The sequence below is a fragment of the Ambystoma mexicanum genome, chromosome 7p (assembly GCF_040938575.1).
Source record: "Ambystoma mexicanum isolate Mex_15411 chromosome 7p, UKY_AmexF1_1, whole genome shotgun sequence".
Taxonomy (NCBI): domain Eukaryota; kingdom Metazoa; phylum Chordata; class Amphibia; order Caudata; family Ambystomatidae; genus Ambystoma; species Ambystoma mexicanum.
The window spans coordinates 193,931,971-193,949,348 of record NC_090939.1 but is presented as its reverse complement, the minus strand read 5'-3'; the positions used below and the strand labels follow the sequence as shown (position 1 = coordinate 193,949,348).

General features: G+C 42.6%; 1 protein-coding gene across 3 annotated transcripts in view; it reads right to left on the bottom strand.

Annotated features, from left to right (window-relative positions):
• Positions 1 to 17,378, bottom strand: part of DSCAM (DS cell adhesion molecule) — a 1,793,910-nt gene that overhangs the window by 1,509,306 nt on the left and 267,226 nt on the right. For all 3 annotated transcript variants that reach the window (XM_069636048.1, XM_069636050.1, XM_069636049.1), the window contains exon 3: positions 8,884 to 9,030. In XM_069636048.1, coding sequence (XP_069492149.1) covers positions 8,884 to 9,030 — 147 coding nt within the window. The remainder of the gene's footprint in view (positions 1 to 8,883; positions 9,031 to 17,378) is intronic.

The window sequence follows — 17,378 nt, the reverse complement described above, 5'->3', positions numbered from 1 at the left end:
CCTGGTATCTCTGGATATAACATCTCTATACACATGTATTAAACATCAAGAAGGACTTCACGCATGTCAATTTCTGGATAGTAAGTCAGTGAGTTTTAAACAACACAATGAACTCATTCTAAAATTACTCCAGGTCTGCCTTGAACACACAATCTTTCTATTTGAAGAGAAAATATATAGACAGAAATGTCGAACAGCTATGGGCTCTTCTCACATATGCCAATTTATATATGGTATGGTTGAAGTGCACTGCAGCATGGGCCCTAAAATATGATTGTCAGCTGGAACAAATAATGTGTTGGTATCGCTTCATTGATGATTTATTTGTCACCTAGAAATGCTCTTTCTAACAATTGGATGAATATATAACAGCACACAACTCCAATCCTCTTAATCTACAGCTAACAATGACAAAAAGTAAGTAAGAGCTGATTTTTCTAGATGTAGTACTGTTTCCACAAGAAGGCACATTGCAGATTTAAACTCTATAGAAAACCAACAGCATCTCAATCTAATTACATGCTAAAAGTCATCATCCCAAGGTCCTGATCAAAAGCATTCCCTTTGGAGAACTTTTACGAGCATAAGGAAACTGTTGAAGGAATCTGGACTTTGAAGAGGAATCCAGAAATATTGCAACTAGATTTAAATATAGAGGCTATGAAGACAAATATATGCATGTGACCATGTTGAAAGCTAACAAGATAGATATAGCACAGGTATTACAGAATAAAACTAAAAGCAAGAATGGAGATTTAGAAAATGATACAGGAAGATTCATCTCCCCCTCCTTCTCTAAAAGAGCTATGAAAATCTGAGCTACTCCCCAACAAACATGGGCCTAAATTACAGGCAGATCAAGATCTTGCTAGATCTGTTGGAACTCACTTCCCAAAAGGGAGATCTATTAAAGAGTACATAGCACCTAGTGATTCATTCAAAAGGAGAGGAAACAACCGACAAATAGCCAAAAAAGGTTTTCAAAAATGCAACAATTGCAAAATATGTAATCAAGCTACACCAGGTACTGAGATAACATTTGGTCGGGATAAAAAACAAAGCTAGGAGATAAAGAAGGCCATTACATGTAATACCAGATTTGTGCTTTAGGCCATACTATGGCCCTGTGACCTCATGTACATTGGACTGACAATCTGTCCACTTAAAATAAGGATACTGCAACACTACAAAGCTATCAAAAATAAGGATGTCAATTACCCACTAGTGATACATTTTTAAGAATAAATGGATTCCTCTTTGCTTAAATACACTGGTCTGGCTCATATTCCAGAGCACAGGAGAAACGAAAACAGAGAAAGACATCTTAGAAATCTGGAGTCCAAGTTGATCATTACATTTAACAGGCAGAAACCCAGGGGTCATAACACAGGAGATGTACTGGCAGTACATCTGATGTATAACAAAAGTAGAATTGTCTCTACTTCCTAAATAAAATCTTGGGAAAGTCACATGGTTATTTAACGATCCTTAGCTGGTATAATTTCTCCACAATGTGGTATGGCTGATGTGAACATGTCAATATTGCACCCAATAGGGTGAGAGGTTAATTTGATTGTGAAAATAAGGTGCGAGCCCACTGGGGCCATGAACACTAGCCAGTTGGCAGCACAAGTAGCGGTGGCCTAAAACTATATACGCCTTATATGAGTCATGGAGGGAGCCACCTACACATATAAAGCCACTAGCAACACATATGAATATATCCAAGGACTATAGTCTCCCGAAATGATTAACATTGTATCAGGCACTAACTACAATTGATATGTTTTAATTAATCTCCGACAACCCCAGTATCCGACTTGAGTAGTCTACCCCCAAACAGACCCGAACAGGGTTTGTTACGTGATCTAGATAAGAAAAACATTGATAAATATGGAGTGCTAGCAACTCCAAAATGGTGCTCGAATTAACAGTAATAGGAGTGCCATCTGTAATGCATGATCACATGATCGCATATACTATTGAGTTACATGATATGGGTGTGACCTAGGAGATATGTATATAATGGAGCCTGGAAACTCAGATAGCATAACTACACCTGACGAAGCCCTGAAGGAAGGGATTAACGCATGCATGCGTGGTCACCTTCGGAGTGTTCACTCCTAGACTCAGTTTCTAGGTAAGTCCATGTCTGGAATTATGTGATTTTAGATTTGAACTGAATACATTTTGACTATGTTTTACTAGCGCTGATTGAGTGCCCTGACCTTTTGTAGTGCCCTTGTCTTTTGTTCCGTGATCTGCTTGTCCTGCTGACCATACATGTGGCGAGTTGAGAGTGGTACAGTTTTGTTGGTTTATAGTGGCTAGTTGGGAAGCCACCCAGGAGGCACCCACTTTTTGAGGCTGAGCGCTGGTTCTCTCCGCAAGGTTGTGTTTGCATATCTATATATATATGTGCACACACACAAGGTAGAAAATAAGTAGTGCTTATAAGTGGAACCATATAACCACTCTATTTCTTTTCTGTACTATTAGTGTTATCAGCTGTAACCTGCTTGACCGTGACTGACCCTTAACGTGCTCGGTCAGACGGATATCTTTTTTTGTCAAGGGGAAGCAAGAGATATTAACTTTGGATGGACTGGAGCAGGCCAAAGGACACAGTGCTTTCTCACCCCCGACCATTAAGGACGTGTTGCATATAGATACGTCTTCTGGCCAAGTTAAACCACTATTTTAGGCCATAGATGCTTTGTTTATAGTGCTTCTCTAGCACTTTTAAGCAAAGCACTTCAAAAGAATTAAGTGAAATCAGTACAATAGTGATGACATGGTTGTGAATGTTTTTCAACAGTGAGAACAAGACAGAATAACATGATCATAACCATAAAGCAAGAATGATGTTCCAAGGTATACGTCAATCTGAGATCTCAATGCAAGCAAATGAATCCCGCAGAGAACAAACGTCGAACCTTAACTACCCTCGTCAAAAGTACAAACTGGTAGACGGAGGTACACCCACATAGATGATAATGGTGGCAATCTGTACACCAAAGGAATGAATGTTAGAAAGAAAAGGTCCCACATTGAACCTCTATGCCTGAAGCAAGGACACCCACGCCTGCTGATCTTCTCCCAAGATGACGAACTCTGAGAAGCCTGGCTGCGCGTTAACAATATAAGGACTGTAGATCAAGGATGGGGCACCATTGTCGATCCTTGCTTACAGTCCCTGACCTCAGGCAAGGCACAGTGACACTGATGACATTGAGGCTGAGGGCATTCCAAGGAGACATCTTCCAAGATGCATGTGAAGAGCTTTACCTTTAGCAGTATGAGGACTGCAGATCAAGAAAGGTGTGCTATTGCTCAGATGAAAAGGGATCCTTGCAGAGTGTCCGTGATCTCTGGCAAGACACAGTGACACTTGCCATCATGACACTGAGGCTGAGGGAGTTCCAAGGAGACATCTTCCAAAATGCATGTGAAGATTTCTCATCTTTCCCAATATAAGGACTGTAGCTCAGGAAAAGTGCGCTATGGCCCAGATGAAAAGGGATCCTTGCAGGGTGTCCCTGATCTCAGGCAAGGCACGTAGACACTTGCCACCAGGACATAAGCTGAGGGCGTTCCAAGGAGACATCTTCCAAGATGCATGTGAAGAGCTTTCATCTTTTGCAATACAAGGACTGTAGCCCAAGAAAGGTGCGCTATGGCCCAGATGAAGACATCCTTGCAGAGTGTCCGTGATCTAAGGCAAGACACAGTGACACTTGTCATCATGACACTGAGGGTGTTCCAAGGAGACATCTTCCAAAATGCATGTGAAGATTTTTCATCTTTCCCAATATAAGGACTGTAGCTCAAGAAAAGTGTGATATGGCCCAGATGAAAAGGGATCCTTGCAGAGTGTCCCTGATCTCAGGCAAGGCACGTAGACACTTGCCACCAGGACATAAGCTGAGGGCGTTCCAAGGAGACATCTTCCAAAATGCATGTGAAGAGCTTTCATCTTTTGCAATATAAGGGCTGTAGCCCAAGAAAGGTGCGCTATGGCCCAGATGAAAAGACATCCTTGCAGAGTGTCCGTGATCTCAGGCAAGACACAGTGACACTTGTCATCATGACACTGAGGGCGTTCCAAGGAGACATCTTCCAAAATGCATGTGAAGAGCTTTCATCTTTTGCAATACAAGGACTGTAGCCCAAGAAAAGTGTGATATGGCCCAGATGAAAAGACATCCTTGCAGAGTGTCCGTGATCTAAGGCAAGACACAGTGACACTTGTCATCATGACACTGAGGGTGTTCCAAGGAGACATCTTCCAAAATGCATGTGAAGATTTTTCATCTTTCCCAATATAAGGACTGTAGCTCAAGAAAAGTGTGAAATGGCCCAGATGAAAAGGGATCCTTGCAGAGTGTCCCTGATCTCAGGCAAGGCACGTAGACACTTGCCACCAGGACATAAGCTGAGGGCGTTCCAAGGAGACATCTTCCAAAATGCATGTGAAGAGCTTTCATCTTTTGCAATATAAGGGCTGTAGCCCAAGAAAGGTGCGCTATGGCCCAGATGAAAAGACATCCTTGCAGAGTGTCCGTGATCTCAGGCAAGACACAGTGACACTTGTCATCATGACACTGAGGGCGTTCCAAGGAGACATCTTCCAAGATGCATGTGAAGAGCTTTCATCTTTTGCAATATAAGGACTGTAGCCCAAGAAAGGTGCGCTATGGCCCAGATGAAAAGACATCCTTGCAGAGTGTCCCTGATCTCAGGCAAGACACAGTGACACTTGTCATCATGACACTGAGGGCGTTCCAAGGAGACATCTTCCAAGATGCATGTGAAGAGCTTTCATCTTTTGCAATATAAGGACTGTAGCTCAAGAAAGGTGCGCTATGGCCCAGATGAAAAGACATCCTTGCAGAGTGTCCCTGATCTCAGGCAAGACACAGTGACACTTGTCATCATGACACTGAGGGCGTTCCAAGGAGACATCTTCCAAGATGCATGTGAAGAGCTTTCATCTTTTGCAATATAAGGACTGTAGCTCAAGAAAGGTGCGCTATGGCCCAGATGAAAAGACATCCTTGCAGAGTGTCCCTGATCTCAGGCAAGGCACAGTGACACTTGTCACCATGGCATTGGTTTTGATGGCATTCACAGATCTTTATTTACGACTTAAAGGAGAAGATGCCATAATCGTCGGAAACATGTTAAGAGCCGTTGGATTTTGACAGACTCTGTCAAAGGAAATAACAACTATTGCAAAAGAAACAGAAACTTTTAGGGGAAAAGATATATATGTTTTCTTGTAGTGATGCTCAAATGTCCAATCATGTTCAAATTCTTGTAAAAATACCCGGGCTAAGCAATGGGATGATATTGTAAAATGATTCTGCACAGTGTTTGACTTGTGTTAAGTGAAGTAACAAAGCACTCCTTATACAGCAGGTTACAAAAATATAATTGGAGAGAAGGTGATATCCTCCAGTATTAATCCAAAATAAAATTCGATTAACGATATGTTCTATCAGATAACAACAAACGGAAATGTTCAGGACATTTTAAGAGCGAAGCATTCCATTGCATGTCCTATTGTTTTTTCTAGAACTGAGCACTCGCTGTCTAGCACGTTTTGTCATAAATATGATTGAGTCATTATTTTTTATTTGGCCTAATGTTGTGCCAGATTTCATCACAATGCGCTCTGCATAAGCATCGAGCTCTGTACAGCATTTCCTCCCCAGTGTCCTCACTTCCCTTTAAATTCTCATGCTCAGAACATTGCCAGTCAGGAAGCATTAGTCAAATTTAGAAAATTATGCAAATGATATTTCTGTACACAACCATGTCAAAACAGGAAGATTGAAAGCTGGCATTATTAAAAACAAAGCTGAATAGTGACACAATACAGCAGCAGATACACTCTCCTGATCTCCTGATGCAGAGTACAGGCTAGCAGAGAAGCTGATGCGCTGCTGCGCTACTGCGCTACTGCGCTACTGCGCAGCTGCGCATTCTCTTTTAAATGAGAAACTCTATATTTTGCTTTGATGAGATCTACCGAGACCGCCAGTGCCCATAGTGCCGACTGCTTTATCAACAACTAAAAAAATGCCTGGCAAGTACTATTTTCTACAGTCCGGGCACATGAACCACACAAAAAGACTTGCCATGCTACTCGAGTAAGGCAGGGTATACTTGAAGACCACTGATGGTCAGCCTCAGTGTCAGCAACCTATGGCTCATCAGACGTGTTGGACTATGACTCCCACAATCCCACAATCCCTTCCCATTGGCTGCGAGGTTCCGGGCTGATGGGAGATGAAGTTATAAACATGTGGATAGGCAAAGTTTTCAGGTCCCTAGTTTGCCTCTTGCAGCCCAGAACAAGGTGAGATCTGGGTCTACTATCAAAGTGGACATACCTTGGAGAAATAGCTGTCGTTCCATGAAGCCCACACTCAAACCTCAGAGCAGTCCATCTCACAGCATCTCTCAACACTCACTGTAACTTTAGGATAGAGAAAGCAAGAACATTGCATGAAAAGGACCCGGAAGTGGAAGGAGCAGAGCAGGGTTTCCTTAAGTCTTCCTTTTGTAAACTAATCTCCCCTTTCTTTTACAAAAGATGATAACCAGTTTCTAGGTACTCAGTGCCTTGAAGGCAAAGCTTTGCACTTTCTAGAAGTTCACGACATAACATGATTTCATTTTACTATCTAAAGCGTCTTTCTAGTCTCATCTCTTGCTTGTAGGGCCTTTGCCCGATTGCCATACTGAGAGACTCTGTCGGAAGTCTGAAAATAACACGAAACCAACATAACATAGCAATATGTAGCGACATCTAATACAGCCTCCACAACAGCCTCCGAAAGACCTTTAGATGTTCCTCAACAGACCCTCAACATCTTGGAGCCATTTCCCACCTTGACCATTCCTCAGAACTTTGCTTAAACGTTGCAGACACAACATAACACAACTAGTGAGGTTCTCTAATCCCCACGCAGCCACTTACAAAATAGACCCTCAGCACTTTCAGGCTGCCCTTGGGCAGCTCCACGCTATGCAAATGGCCTGCAGGAAAACATATAACATGATGGTCACGGGTGATAATTCAGTGTAACAAATAACATAGCAATATTATTGATTTACGTTTGTGTTTTTTCTAATTGTTGTAATAAACTTTATTCGGGTACCAAAATCCATCAAAGTACAGCACACAAAATTCAGTCACCCACTTCAGGTTGAACAATAACACAAAAACACCCAAACTCTACCCAACTACTTGAGGGGGGGGTACTTTGGTTTGTTAGTAATAAGGCCTCTTGTCCAGTGTGATCTTCTGCTGCATTTGCAATGCCCTACTTACAAAGATCGACAGGGCCCAGGATGTCAGGGGGGCTTCTGCTTTCAACAGAAAGAGGAGTGCAGGACCTTGCTGAGTACAATGTTCCTCTTTAAAAACGGGGGCCATCAATCACCCTGTTAGCTTTGCGTATTTGGGGCAGAAAAAAAACAGTCAGTGTGCCAAACCCCCCAAACCTGCAGCACAGACGGGACAGACTGCATGGATGCTCAAACCCATTCTCTGTATTATTATTTCAACCAGTGGTAGTTAAAACGGGCCTTGGTGATGTGGCTTCTTTGCGATTTCTTGTGCGACCAATCCATACAGTCTTTTATTTCATTTGTTGATAGTGACATAAAACGTCTATTTGATGGTTTTACCATTGCTAGGAATTCTCTTTTGCCGTAAATCCAGGCTGTCACTCTCTTTCCCATTTCGTGACTCTTTCGCCTTAGTCAATAAGCTTGACATATCAAGGTTCCCCACCAAATTTAGGTTCTAAAGTGTTTGTTTTATATAGCAGAGCCAATTAATTTGATATGCCCCATTAAGCTTGGAGATGTGTTTTATAAGATGGAAGTATTTCTGTGTTTGCAACTTATTTTGTGCAAAAACATTAATTCCTACACTGTGAAGGTGCTATTTTAAGTAACGGGGTACTGCAATCGCCACAAACCCCTTGTCCCAATACCCCCATAGAGGAGTTTGCTGCAAAAAACTTTAAAAATACGACTTGGGTTCACATCAAAAGTCTTGGGAGGATAGCTCAGGGGTAACGTGCTCTCCTTGGAAGCAAAGCGACAACGAGCTATACAGGTTCGATCCCCGGGTCCGCGCTTAGAAATGTATGGGTATTAAATGCATTATAAATAGCCAATGATATCATATCATACATCCCATGATCCCGCGCAGCAGAATGCACATCTCTGCAAGAAGTACACATCGGGCCAATCCACACAGACATGACCAGGAGTAGGTTGGTTTTACACCTGACGTACAACTGGAGACGAGCCTTTAAATTCACAGAGTGTCTCTTACTCAGAATACGTCAGCTACTCAGATTTCATTCTTATTTTAATCGAGCAAAGAGCCCTCTGCTGGTGGAAGTGAAGGGAACGCCAGGTTTACTCCTGGTTACTTCTTTGGGAAGCAGGCCCACAGTATGTTATCAAAAGCTGACACAAAACAGATTCTCAGGCCAATTCTGTCTTTATGCACCAGTCGCGTGGCAACAACACGAGCACATACATATGTGTGAAAAGTAAAGCAACACATGGAAAGCAACAATAGATATCCAAAAGAAATTCAGAATGAATCTACAATAACGCCATCATTAACCGTTTTTCCTTCCAGGGACTGCACCGAAATGAATCCAATTGTCCAGTGTCATTTTACACCGGCCTGCAGCAACCCACCACCTCAAAAGGTAACCTTTTTTGCAATATGTCAAAAAAACTGAGAAGAACCATACCCCCATTGACCAAACTCCACGAGACCAACCGGTTCCACAGCACAGGGAAGCAAAGGAATATTGGCAAAGAACATACAAAATGGCGGCCTACCGGAGACGACTTTGACTGTATCTTTCTCCCACGACGTCACTGTGATGTACGCCTCCACCGAGGAGGAGATAATGCACTTGAAAACCGCTGCGTTGCCCCTCATGGCTTTCTGGTCCTCTACACGTACTGTGTACGCTTCCCGCAAAACTGCAAAAAGGATGGAGATAATTGAGAAATGCTAAGCAAAAGATGCAAACTGTATTTATCAATAATATTCTAAGTTGCTGTGTATCTTCTTAAAGTAAAATCGCGCTGTTCTGAAGGTGGTAGCAGCATAGGTTAAAGAAGAAATGAGCAAAAAAAGCATTAAAAATGCCAACAGTTTGGGCTTTTTGTGTAGGCATGGGAAAGGCACTTGCAAGGCACCGCCACAGGAGTATTAACTGCCCAATGATGGCAGCAGGTGCAAAATGGTGCGAGTACCTGGGCATCTAATAGCAGTGCCTTGCAAATGCATAATATTGATGGGCAAGCCAAAACTGTTTGCTTTGCCAATGCTTGTTTTTAACAGGACTTCAGAAAAGGAATGCATAGTGTGAGTTTACACCTGCAATTAAGTAATTAACAGTATGAACAGACTGCTTTAAAAAACGCTGGCAGGAACTCTGAGTGCAAAGTTTGATGGTAAGGCTTGATTACAGAGAGCTAAAAGAGTTTCCAGGAGGAGGTGTTTTGGATGGGGAGGGGCACTAACTCGGGCGAATGGCCATAGGGCTTAGCATGTCCATGGGCAGTGAATGAGTGGGCAAATAAACAACAGCTACAAGCTTTGTGTCCCTCCTCTCTATCTGTACTGCAATGCAATAGTTTTGGTCTATAGGTGGCGCAAGCACCACCTAATAGTCCAAACAAATGAAAATCTAGAACGGAAAAGTGAGGCCGACATATAAATAAGCCTTGCAATCGAATGAGGAGATGGAGCCTTTAACCCATTGATATGCGTTATAATTCAATACACTCGAATTTGTGCTAAACATTCCCAAATTCAGATATTGGTAAGTGCTTTATGAATATGGGCTGGATTGCACAAGCTGCAGGCTGCCCCTAGTAAGGTACACGCCGTCTTCATCAAGCACAGCATGGGGCATTGCACCCCAGCTGAGAGAAGCGCTGCTCCTCGGCAAGCCCGCACCCTTTGGGGGCGGTGCAGCTCACCCCACTGTGAAATGATCGGCCAGGGATTTGCTTCACTTCCTGCTGGTTAAGCCGCCCCTGGCGTAATGTTACGGTACATTGGCTACAAATTACTTGGATAGGCTTTGAGGTTCAATCACTTTAATCTGATTAATTCACCAAATATGTTTCCTCGTGTTTTTTCTTATTCCTCCTCAAATATTCTCACAGCTGGAGCCTACAGAGAGAGGGGGTGCATATTACTTTTTTTGTACGCCTATGTCAAAAGAAACTTGTTACATTTTCAAATGTTCATTTTACAACACGTTCGGAGAGTTATCATGAGAAAATCACTGGCAAGGTCGGCCTGGGGGACGGTTTTCAGCTGAGTACCCATACAAACTATTCAAAAGCATAGGTAGCCCAGCAGCTTCCTAGAAGCACCCAATAAAAGATTCTGGTAGCGCATGTTGAACACAAGGCGTAACTCCACCAAAAGGGCGGAGCGTTGCAGGAATCAACACTCACAGTGCAATGTGCTCAAGAGACAAAATAAACACCTACATGCCAACTAAGTCTTACATAAAAAGGCCATACATGTGTCGTCGTGAATTGCACAGACTTGCTGGAGCCCCTCCAGAAAGGATTACATCTTTCTGAAGGCATGGGATCTTTCCTTGTAGCAGTCTTGGGTGACCACTGTATCCATTTATTTTAGGGTGACCTCCATGGAAGGATGGATGGATAGATGGAAGGGTGGATAGATGTGTGGATGGATGGACATATGGACGGCTAAATCAGGACATAGCTAGATAGATAGATAGATAGATAGATAGGAGCATGTTGGAAGGAAAGTTCAGCGATGCCGCAATCAAAAACTCACACAACATCACTGTCAAATGGATGGATTAATGGATGCATTGATGGCTAGCTAGACAGATGGACATAATGATAGATAGATAGATAGATAGATAGACAGACAGACAGATGGAAGAATGCATGGATGGCTAGATGGACAGGTGGAGGTAACAATAGACAGACAGACACATGGCTAGATCGACAGAACGCCTGTAGTGCACACCTCCATAGCCCCCACTGAATACTCCCAAAGCACCACAAATAACTTTCACTCCACTATTAGCAAATAATTGCCACTGCTTTCGATTCTAGGCAACATCGAAAGGCCTGACTGAAAGGTGCCACCATTTTGAGAGCACACATCCCTTTCCCACTGTTGGAGGTTTCGGAAGAGCTGCCCGCACCGTTCCCGTCTATGCTTCTTCACGCATGCATGAAATGTTTGTCGCACGCGAGATGAAAACAGCCCTGCAGAAGGCTTGACTGACAGCCGCTTGCAGACGCTTGATTTCTTCTGTCATTTGCCCGTGAGTCTCGCTGTGTGGCAGCGACTGCAGAGGCAGGAGCCCCCCACGCTTGCTTTTGTTTGCGCGCTGTTTGGAGTGGCCCAGAAATAATGACTTCCATGGAAGCAAGATGTAAGCAACGAGCGATGGCTCTTCATGTGTTGGGTGACAAGAAACACAAGTAATTCTGAAATACACGAGCCTCCCACTGCAGGTAGGCACGTGAGTAATATTCACATGTCTGCGGTGAAGACGCGGTGGCAGCTGCGTGTTCCGATGCTGTGTCTTCACTAGGACTACAGCACATCATTGCGCGATGGCGATGGCGTGTGGGCCTCCTTCTGTCGGCACCATCGGCACCATTGCCACTTTAAAAAAAGGAAGAGTCTCTCACACACACACACATAGTTAAGGTGCAGTTGTGGAAATTTAATGAAACAAAATCTTTGAAATTCGGCAGATGTGGGAAGTCATGACCAGCTGAACTCAGCACACTCCTGTTGATGTCCCCCATAATGCCATGCACCCCATAGTGCCATTTTGTATGTCATTGTGAATCCCTTCTCTTACAATATGTATGCACTCATGGGCTTTGCAACAGGAATGGGGCGAGTTAAGCAGGTCATGACATCCCACATCCGCTGAATTTCAACGGTTTTGTTGCATTAAATCTGCGCAACTTAATTGCACCTTAACTAAGGTTTTTTCGGTGAATTTCAAGGGTTTGGTTATACCATAGTTTATTGTATGGGCCACTATACTTCAGCTGTGTCCACTGCAGATGTCCGCTCAATATGTTTCTTTTGAACCCACATGTCTTTCGGACCCCTGGTCAGTGAGCATGGCCTTCGGTCGTGCCCACTGCATCTTTTAAAACACTTCCGTTCTTTCTCACTCATGAGACATGGCCTTCGTCCATGTCCATTGGACTCGGCCTTTGGTCATGGCCTCTTTACTTGTTGGCCCATTAGCTTTCTTCCAGTCCCACTTGCCATGACCATTGGTTTTCTAAAAGGGCCCACTAGCCATGGCTTTTGGCCGTAGCGACACCACTAGGTTTATCATATGATACAGTGGGTTTTTATAACACGCTTAATACCCAGAGGTTTCTAAGCGCGGACCTGGGGATCAAACCTGTTTGCTCTGTGTCGTCTTGCTTCCAAGGTGAGCATGTTGCCCCTGAGCTATCCTCCCGAGACAGTTTGGATAGGATTCTTTTGGGCACACTAGCCATGGCCTTCGGTTATGGACAGTGGCCACAGGCTTTGGCTGTGGTCCCTTGAGATGTTGCCCCAATAGGTTTCTTTGGGGCACACTAGCCATTTAGCCTTGTACACTTTCCATCTTGCACCATTCAGTTCCTTTAAGTAACCCAGCAGCCGTAGCCTTCGGCCACACCCATTACCCCCACCTCACTGTAGCTGTAACATTCCACTATTTCTTTGTTTGGAAAACAGCCAAATCCATCATGCAAGTCAAACGTTATTAGCAAATCAATGTTTGGGCTATAATTCTGTGTAGGGAAAGGAAACATGATTGCATTATAATCCTGAAGCTGTCTGATTCAACATGTATGTATCCATTTTGCAAAGACATTAATGTTGCAGTGAGTGTTGTTACAAAGTAAATGATCATCAAGTCCATTGTGCATTATGCACTTAGTAATTCAAGCATACTAACCTTTTATCACAGCATATGTACCAAACACAAAGAACTGTGGTCATTCACATGTTCCCATAATGCATTCATGCAAAGCAGGCTAGAACCCTCACTGGTGGTATTCATCCACTTCCCTTTTCTCATAGGGGTATTTTGGAAGATTACAAAAGGAGTGTATCTGACTGTCCATCTTGGAATGATAACCTTCTATCCCAAAAATATGCTTATTCAAGGCTTCAACAATGTACTTTGTTTAGTAACATACTATTTGTGTCTAAACTATATACTGAAAGTGATCATTAAAAAGTAAGACTAACATTTTGAATATAGCTATTTTGCAATGTTAGTACAATTGACTCATTTAAAATAAAAAAAAAACATGTTGCTTTTTCAGAAGACACAGCCCTCTCTCAAGACATCTGATTTGTATCTCCTGGTCACAAAGCTCTCAGCAGTTGGGATGACTTTAGCAAACATGCACCTGACAACGTGACTCTCACCCACATAGAAGCTAGCAGAGTAATGGTGTGGGAGAGAGCAGAGATGGAGCAAACAAGAAATCATAGAGTGAGAGAGAGAGGGGTGGAAGAGGGAGAGTGAGAGGGAGAGAGAGAGTAGTACACTGGTTAGAGCTATTGTTATTTTATTTCACGTTGTGTTAACTAAAGTTGACGTTTCCTGGTGGTTAGCAAAGCAAAAGAATAATTGAGAGCAAGTGTGATATTCCAAATTAGATTTAAGTGCTCTTGATTAGGATGGAGTTTGCTCAACAACTCTCAGTGCATGATAACCAAGCAGGATCAACAGACATGCGCAGTAAGGAAGGCTTCAGTGCACTAGCCCCAGATATAGTAGTAGAGTTTTAGGACAAGTATCAGTGGCGGAAGGTTTGTTTGAGCAGCCATAATGTATTGCCCTTGATGAATTCTGATAGGCTGAATTCCGATCTGTGATCAGCTGGCAGTTAGTTCCAATTGTTTGCTCAAATTACCGTACTTTCCCGTGTACCGGTCTTTTGAAGGATGCAATAATCAGAATATTGCTCATTGGCAATCTTGGGTGTCTCCTTGGTATGCATTTGTTGATGCTTTTATTATTTTCCTATGGCTTCGGACTACCACGCAATTGACGTCACAAACGGAAATTCATGTTTATGACATCCCCATCCTCTCCACCATACTAATGCACCAACATTCATGCCAGCATGTAATTGCCATGCTAGAGTAAATGCTGTGGATTCCAATGGAATCCAACTGCTTTTTACACCAACAGAAAACCTCTGCAGGAATCCATTGTAAGTGCTGTCTGCCATGGATAAACGGCAGGCGGAGCTTATTCAATTTGCACTGCGAAGTGCAAAAAAGAGGCATAAATGCCTTCCACCGGCATTTTACACTTCTTTTTTGTACTTCAAAGTGCAAATGATGAAAATTGCATATCAAGGATCTATTTGCAGCTAAGTGTAAACGTAGCATGTCTCTTCTGGACAATTTACACACAGGAGAAAAATTAACTCCAAATAGTTTTAAACCTTATCCTTTATTTGAATGGTAGCCCATGTAGTGAATTTAGAGATATTTCACCTGAATTGTGAGGTTTTAACCCCAGAATACAATTGTTGCTTGTTTTAGTATCAGGTGGAGTAGATGTTTGAGATGTCTGTTTAGACACAGATGAGGCCTTTCAGTAGTCGAGACGTGATAAAAAAAAATCACTGGATACTATAATTTTGTGTGGCCCTTCATTGTAAGAAACTCTCTTCTTTATAATGCAGAATTTGGTAGGGTGTGTGTTTTCAAACTTGGTTAATTTAAGGGATGAGTATAGGTGTTCATCAAATATAAACCATAGGTTTTCCTCTTTGGCAATCAGGATAGCTGATGGTTTAGGAGATTGTAGTCTAACAAATGATAACCTCAGTTTTCTCAGTATTAATGCAAAGACTAATATTGAGTGCCTAAACTAATCTAACAATATAATAAAAGGCCAGATGTATGTTTGTCCGGTGCATAGCTTCACCTGTTGTCAACGCTAGAGGGCGATGATGACTTAGAAGATATAGAGACAATGCCAATGTGCAGATCTTCACTTGATGTCACTGCTAGAAGGAGCTGTAGCTTTAGGATATATAGTGGTCCTACTGTGTAAATGAAAACCTGCACTTTGGCCAGTGTATGGAGGCTTTCACAATAGTCCTTAATATTTTGTTTGATGGATTCAATATTGCTGTTTTTTTCCATCCTCCAAGGTGAGAATAGGCAGCCTCTGTGAATTACCCTCACCAATTTGAAAGGTGTGCTGAATGACTCAAGATAAATAGAGGTCTCACATACACATGTAATAGTCATGGTGAGGAGAAAGATGCGTGGGTTAAACCACATGTTAGTTTGGATGTGGCAGATCTCTAATCTCCGATTGGCATCTCTATAGTCAGCTCCTCTGCATAACTATTCCAGTGCTCTATCCTGTTTATCGATCAAAGTGATGTCATGGTAAAGTCAACAAAACAGAGAACAGCTGAATCCAAGAGCAAAGTGGTGAGTGGTGACTTTCTGTATAGGCATGGTTTATTTTTCCCAAAAACAACAAAAAAGTGGTGCCTTAAATCATTGAGTATAATATATTTCATCAGACTACAGAAACAAGGTGTGTGGAACTTGTGAAACGCAGATTGACACTTTGTTACACAATAGACAATTCAAGACCAAACGTTCTTTGACATATAATGAATTTATTTATAACTGATGGACCCCAATTGTCATACACACGAGGAAAGCTACAACAGGGGTCTGGGCTGTTATTCTGCCCAACACTTTGAAAATGCAATTCCAATTAAAACACAGTCTGATGTTAAACTATCAACAGCCTTACCTACAAAGACAAATAACTTGCACATTGGCATTGTTTTCAATGTTTTAATGTGCATGTGATTCAGAGTATGTGTCACCCAATGTTGAATGTGAATGGTATTGCTTTCTCTAATAGATTTTCCAAGTATACTGTTATTTTCCATATACATCTATGAGATGGAAATGGATGTGATGCAACTGTAAATTAAGGCACACTTTAAACTCACTAAAAATAAATGAGTGCATTTAGCATGTTGGAAATCATGAATTGGAAGTATCTGTACTACAAAAAGCAGTGCCCTAAAATAGGCTTTTGTCTAAATTTGATAAACTGAATCTCATGACAAGGTAATTGAAATCACATTGCACTTGAAAACGGGAAAAGGGGAGCTTAAGATAGTCCTGGGGCAGCCATCTGACAGATTAAGGCTGTGATAAATGAGCTGCATCCCACAAACGGGGTGCTCAACTCTAAAGAAATACCGAGCAAATACATCTAAATACATTCAGAGGAAAATCAATTCATGGGGCCTCATTATGAGTTTGGAGGTAGCCATGGTGCTATTAGCTATTAGCTACCTCCAAAAACCGGGCTCCATTACCGGGTTCCTGCAAAGAGGACTTACCGGGTCATTCCGACATAGGAGGACCCGGTAATTCCTCCTTGCAGGAACCCATCCCCATTCCCATTTGAGCCCCCATAGGGATCAATGCGAATGGGGAGGGAGGTTATAATGGACACATTACAACTGGCATGTTATTATCTCCCTCTTCCCCTCGCGGGATCCGGAAAGGATGCCTGGTTTTACCAGGCATCCTTACAGGGTGCCGCAAAGGGAACCTCGTAATCAGCGCTCCCGTAATGAAGGGTGCCGGTCCCATACCGGCACCCTTCATTACGGGAACGCCACCCTTGTAATGAGGCCCATGGTCTCTTTAGCCAGTTGATATATTAATATTTATACATTATCAAGAACATTTGGCACATGTCTGAAATATTATGGACCTATGAAAGAAAAGGGTGAATTCTCTAGGAGTGTGCATCTTTTAAGCTAACCAGTGGGAAGACTCTACCATCCAAAATTGATGATGTGAAATGACCCTGCTTGGGAAACGTTAGAGCCTCACATCCACAGAAAACAGAGAGCTCTGGGTTCCTGACTGTTTGCAGATGGGGAACCTCTGACTAAATGTATAAGTGCTAAATTGGTATAATACCTTTAGAGATTGGAGGGACATTGGGACAAGAGAAAACATGAAGCAGACTTAACTAGTACACTGATTCCCTGAGACCGATAAAGGAGAGACTGGTAGGCTTAGCTGATTGGGGACACTTACCTGGACGATGAGGTGCCATGCTGATGTGTACATTAGATAAAAAATCTAGAAGCGAGTATAAAAGCCCCAATGCAATTAGATATATGTCCTGAACAGCTCATTATCACCTGCAAAGGGTGTAAATGGGAGGGGCGTGAGTGGGTTCATTTGATATCACCATTTCCAAAGACAT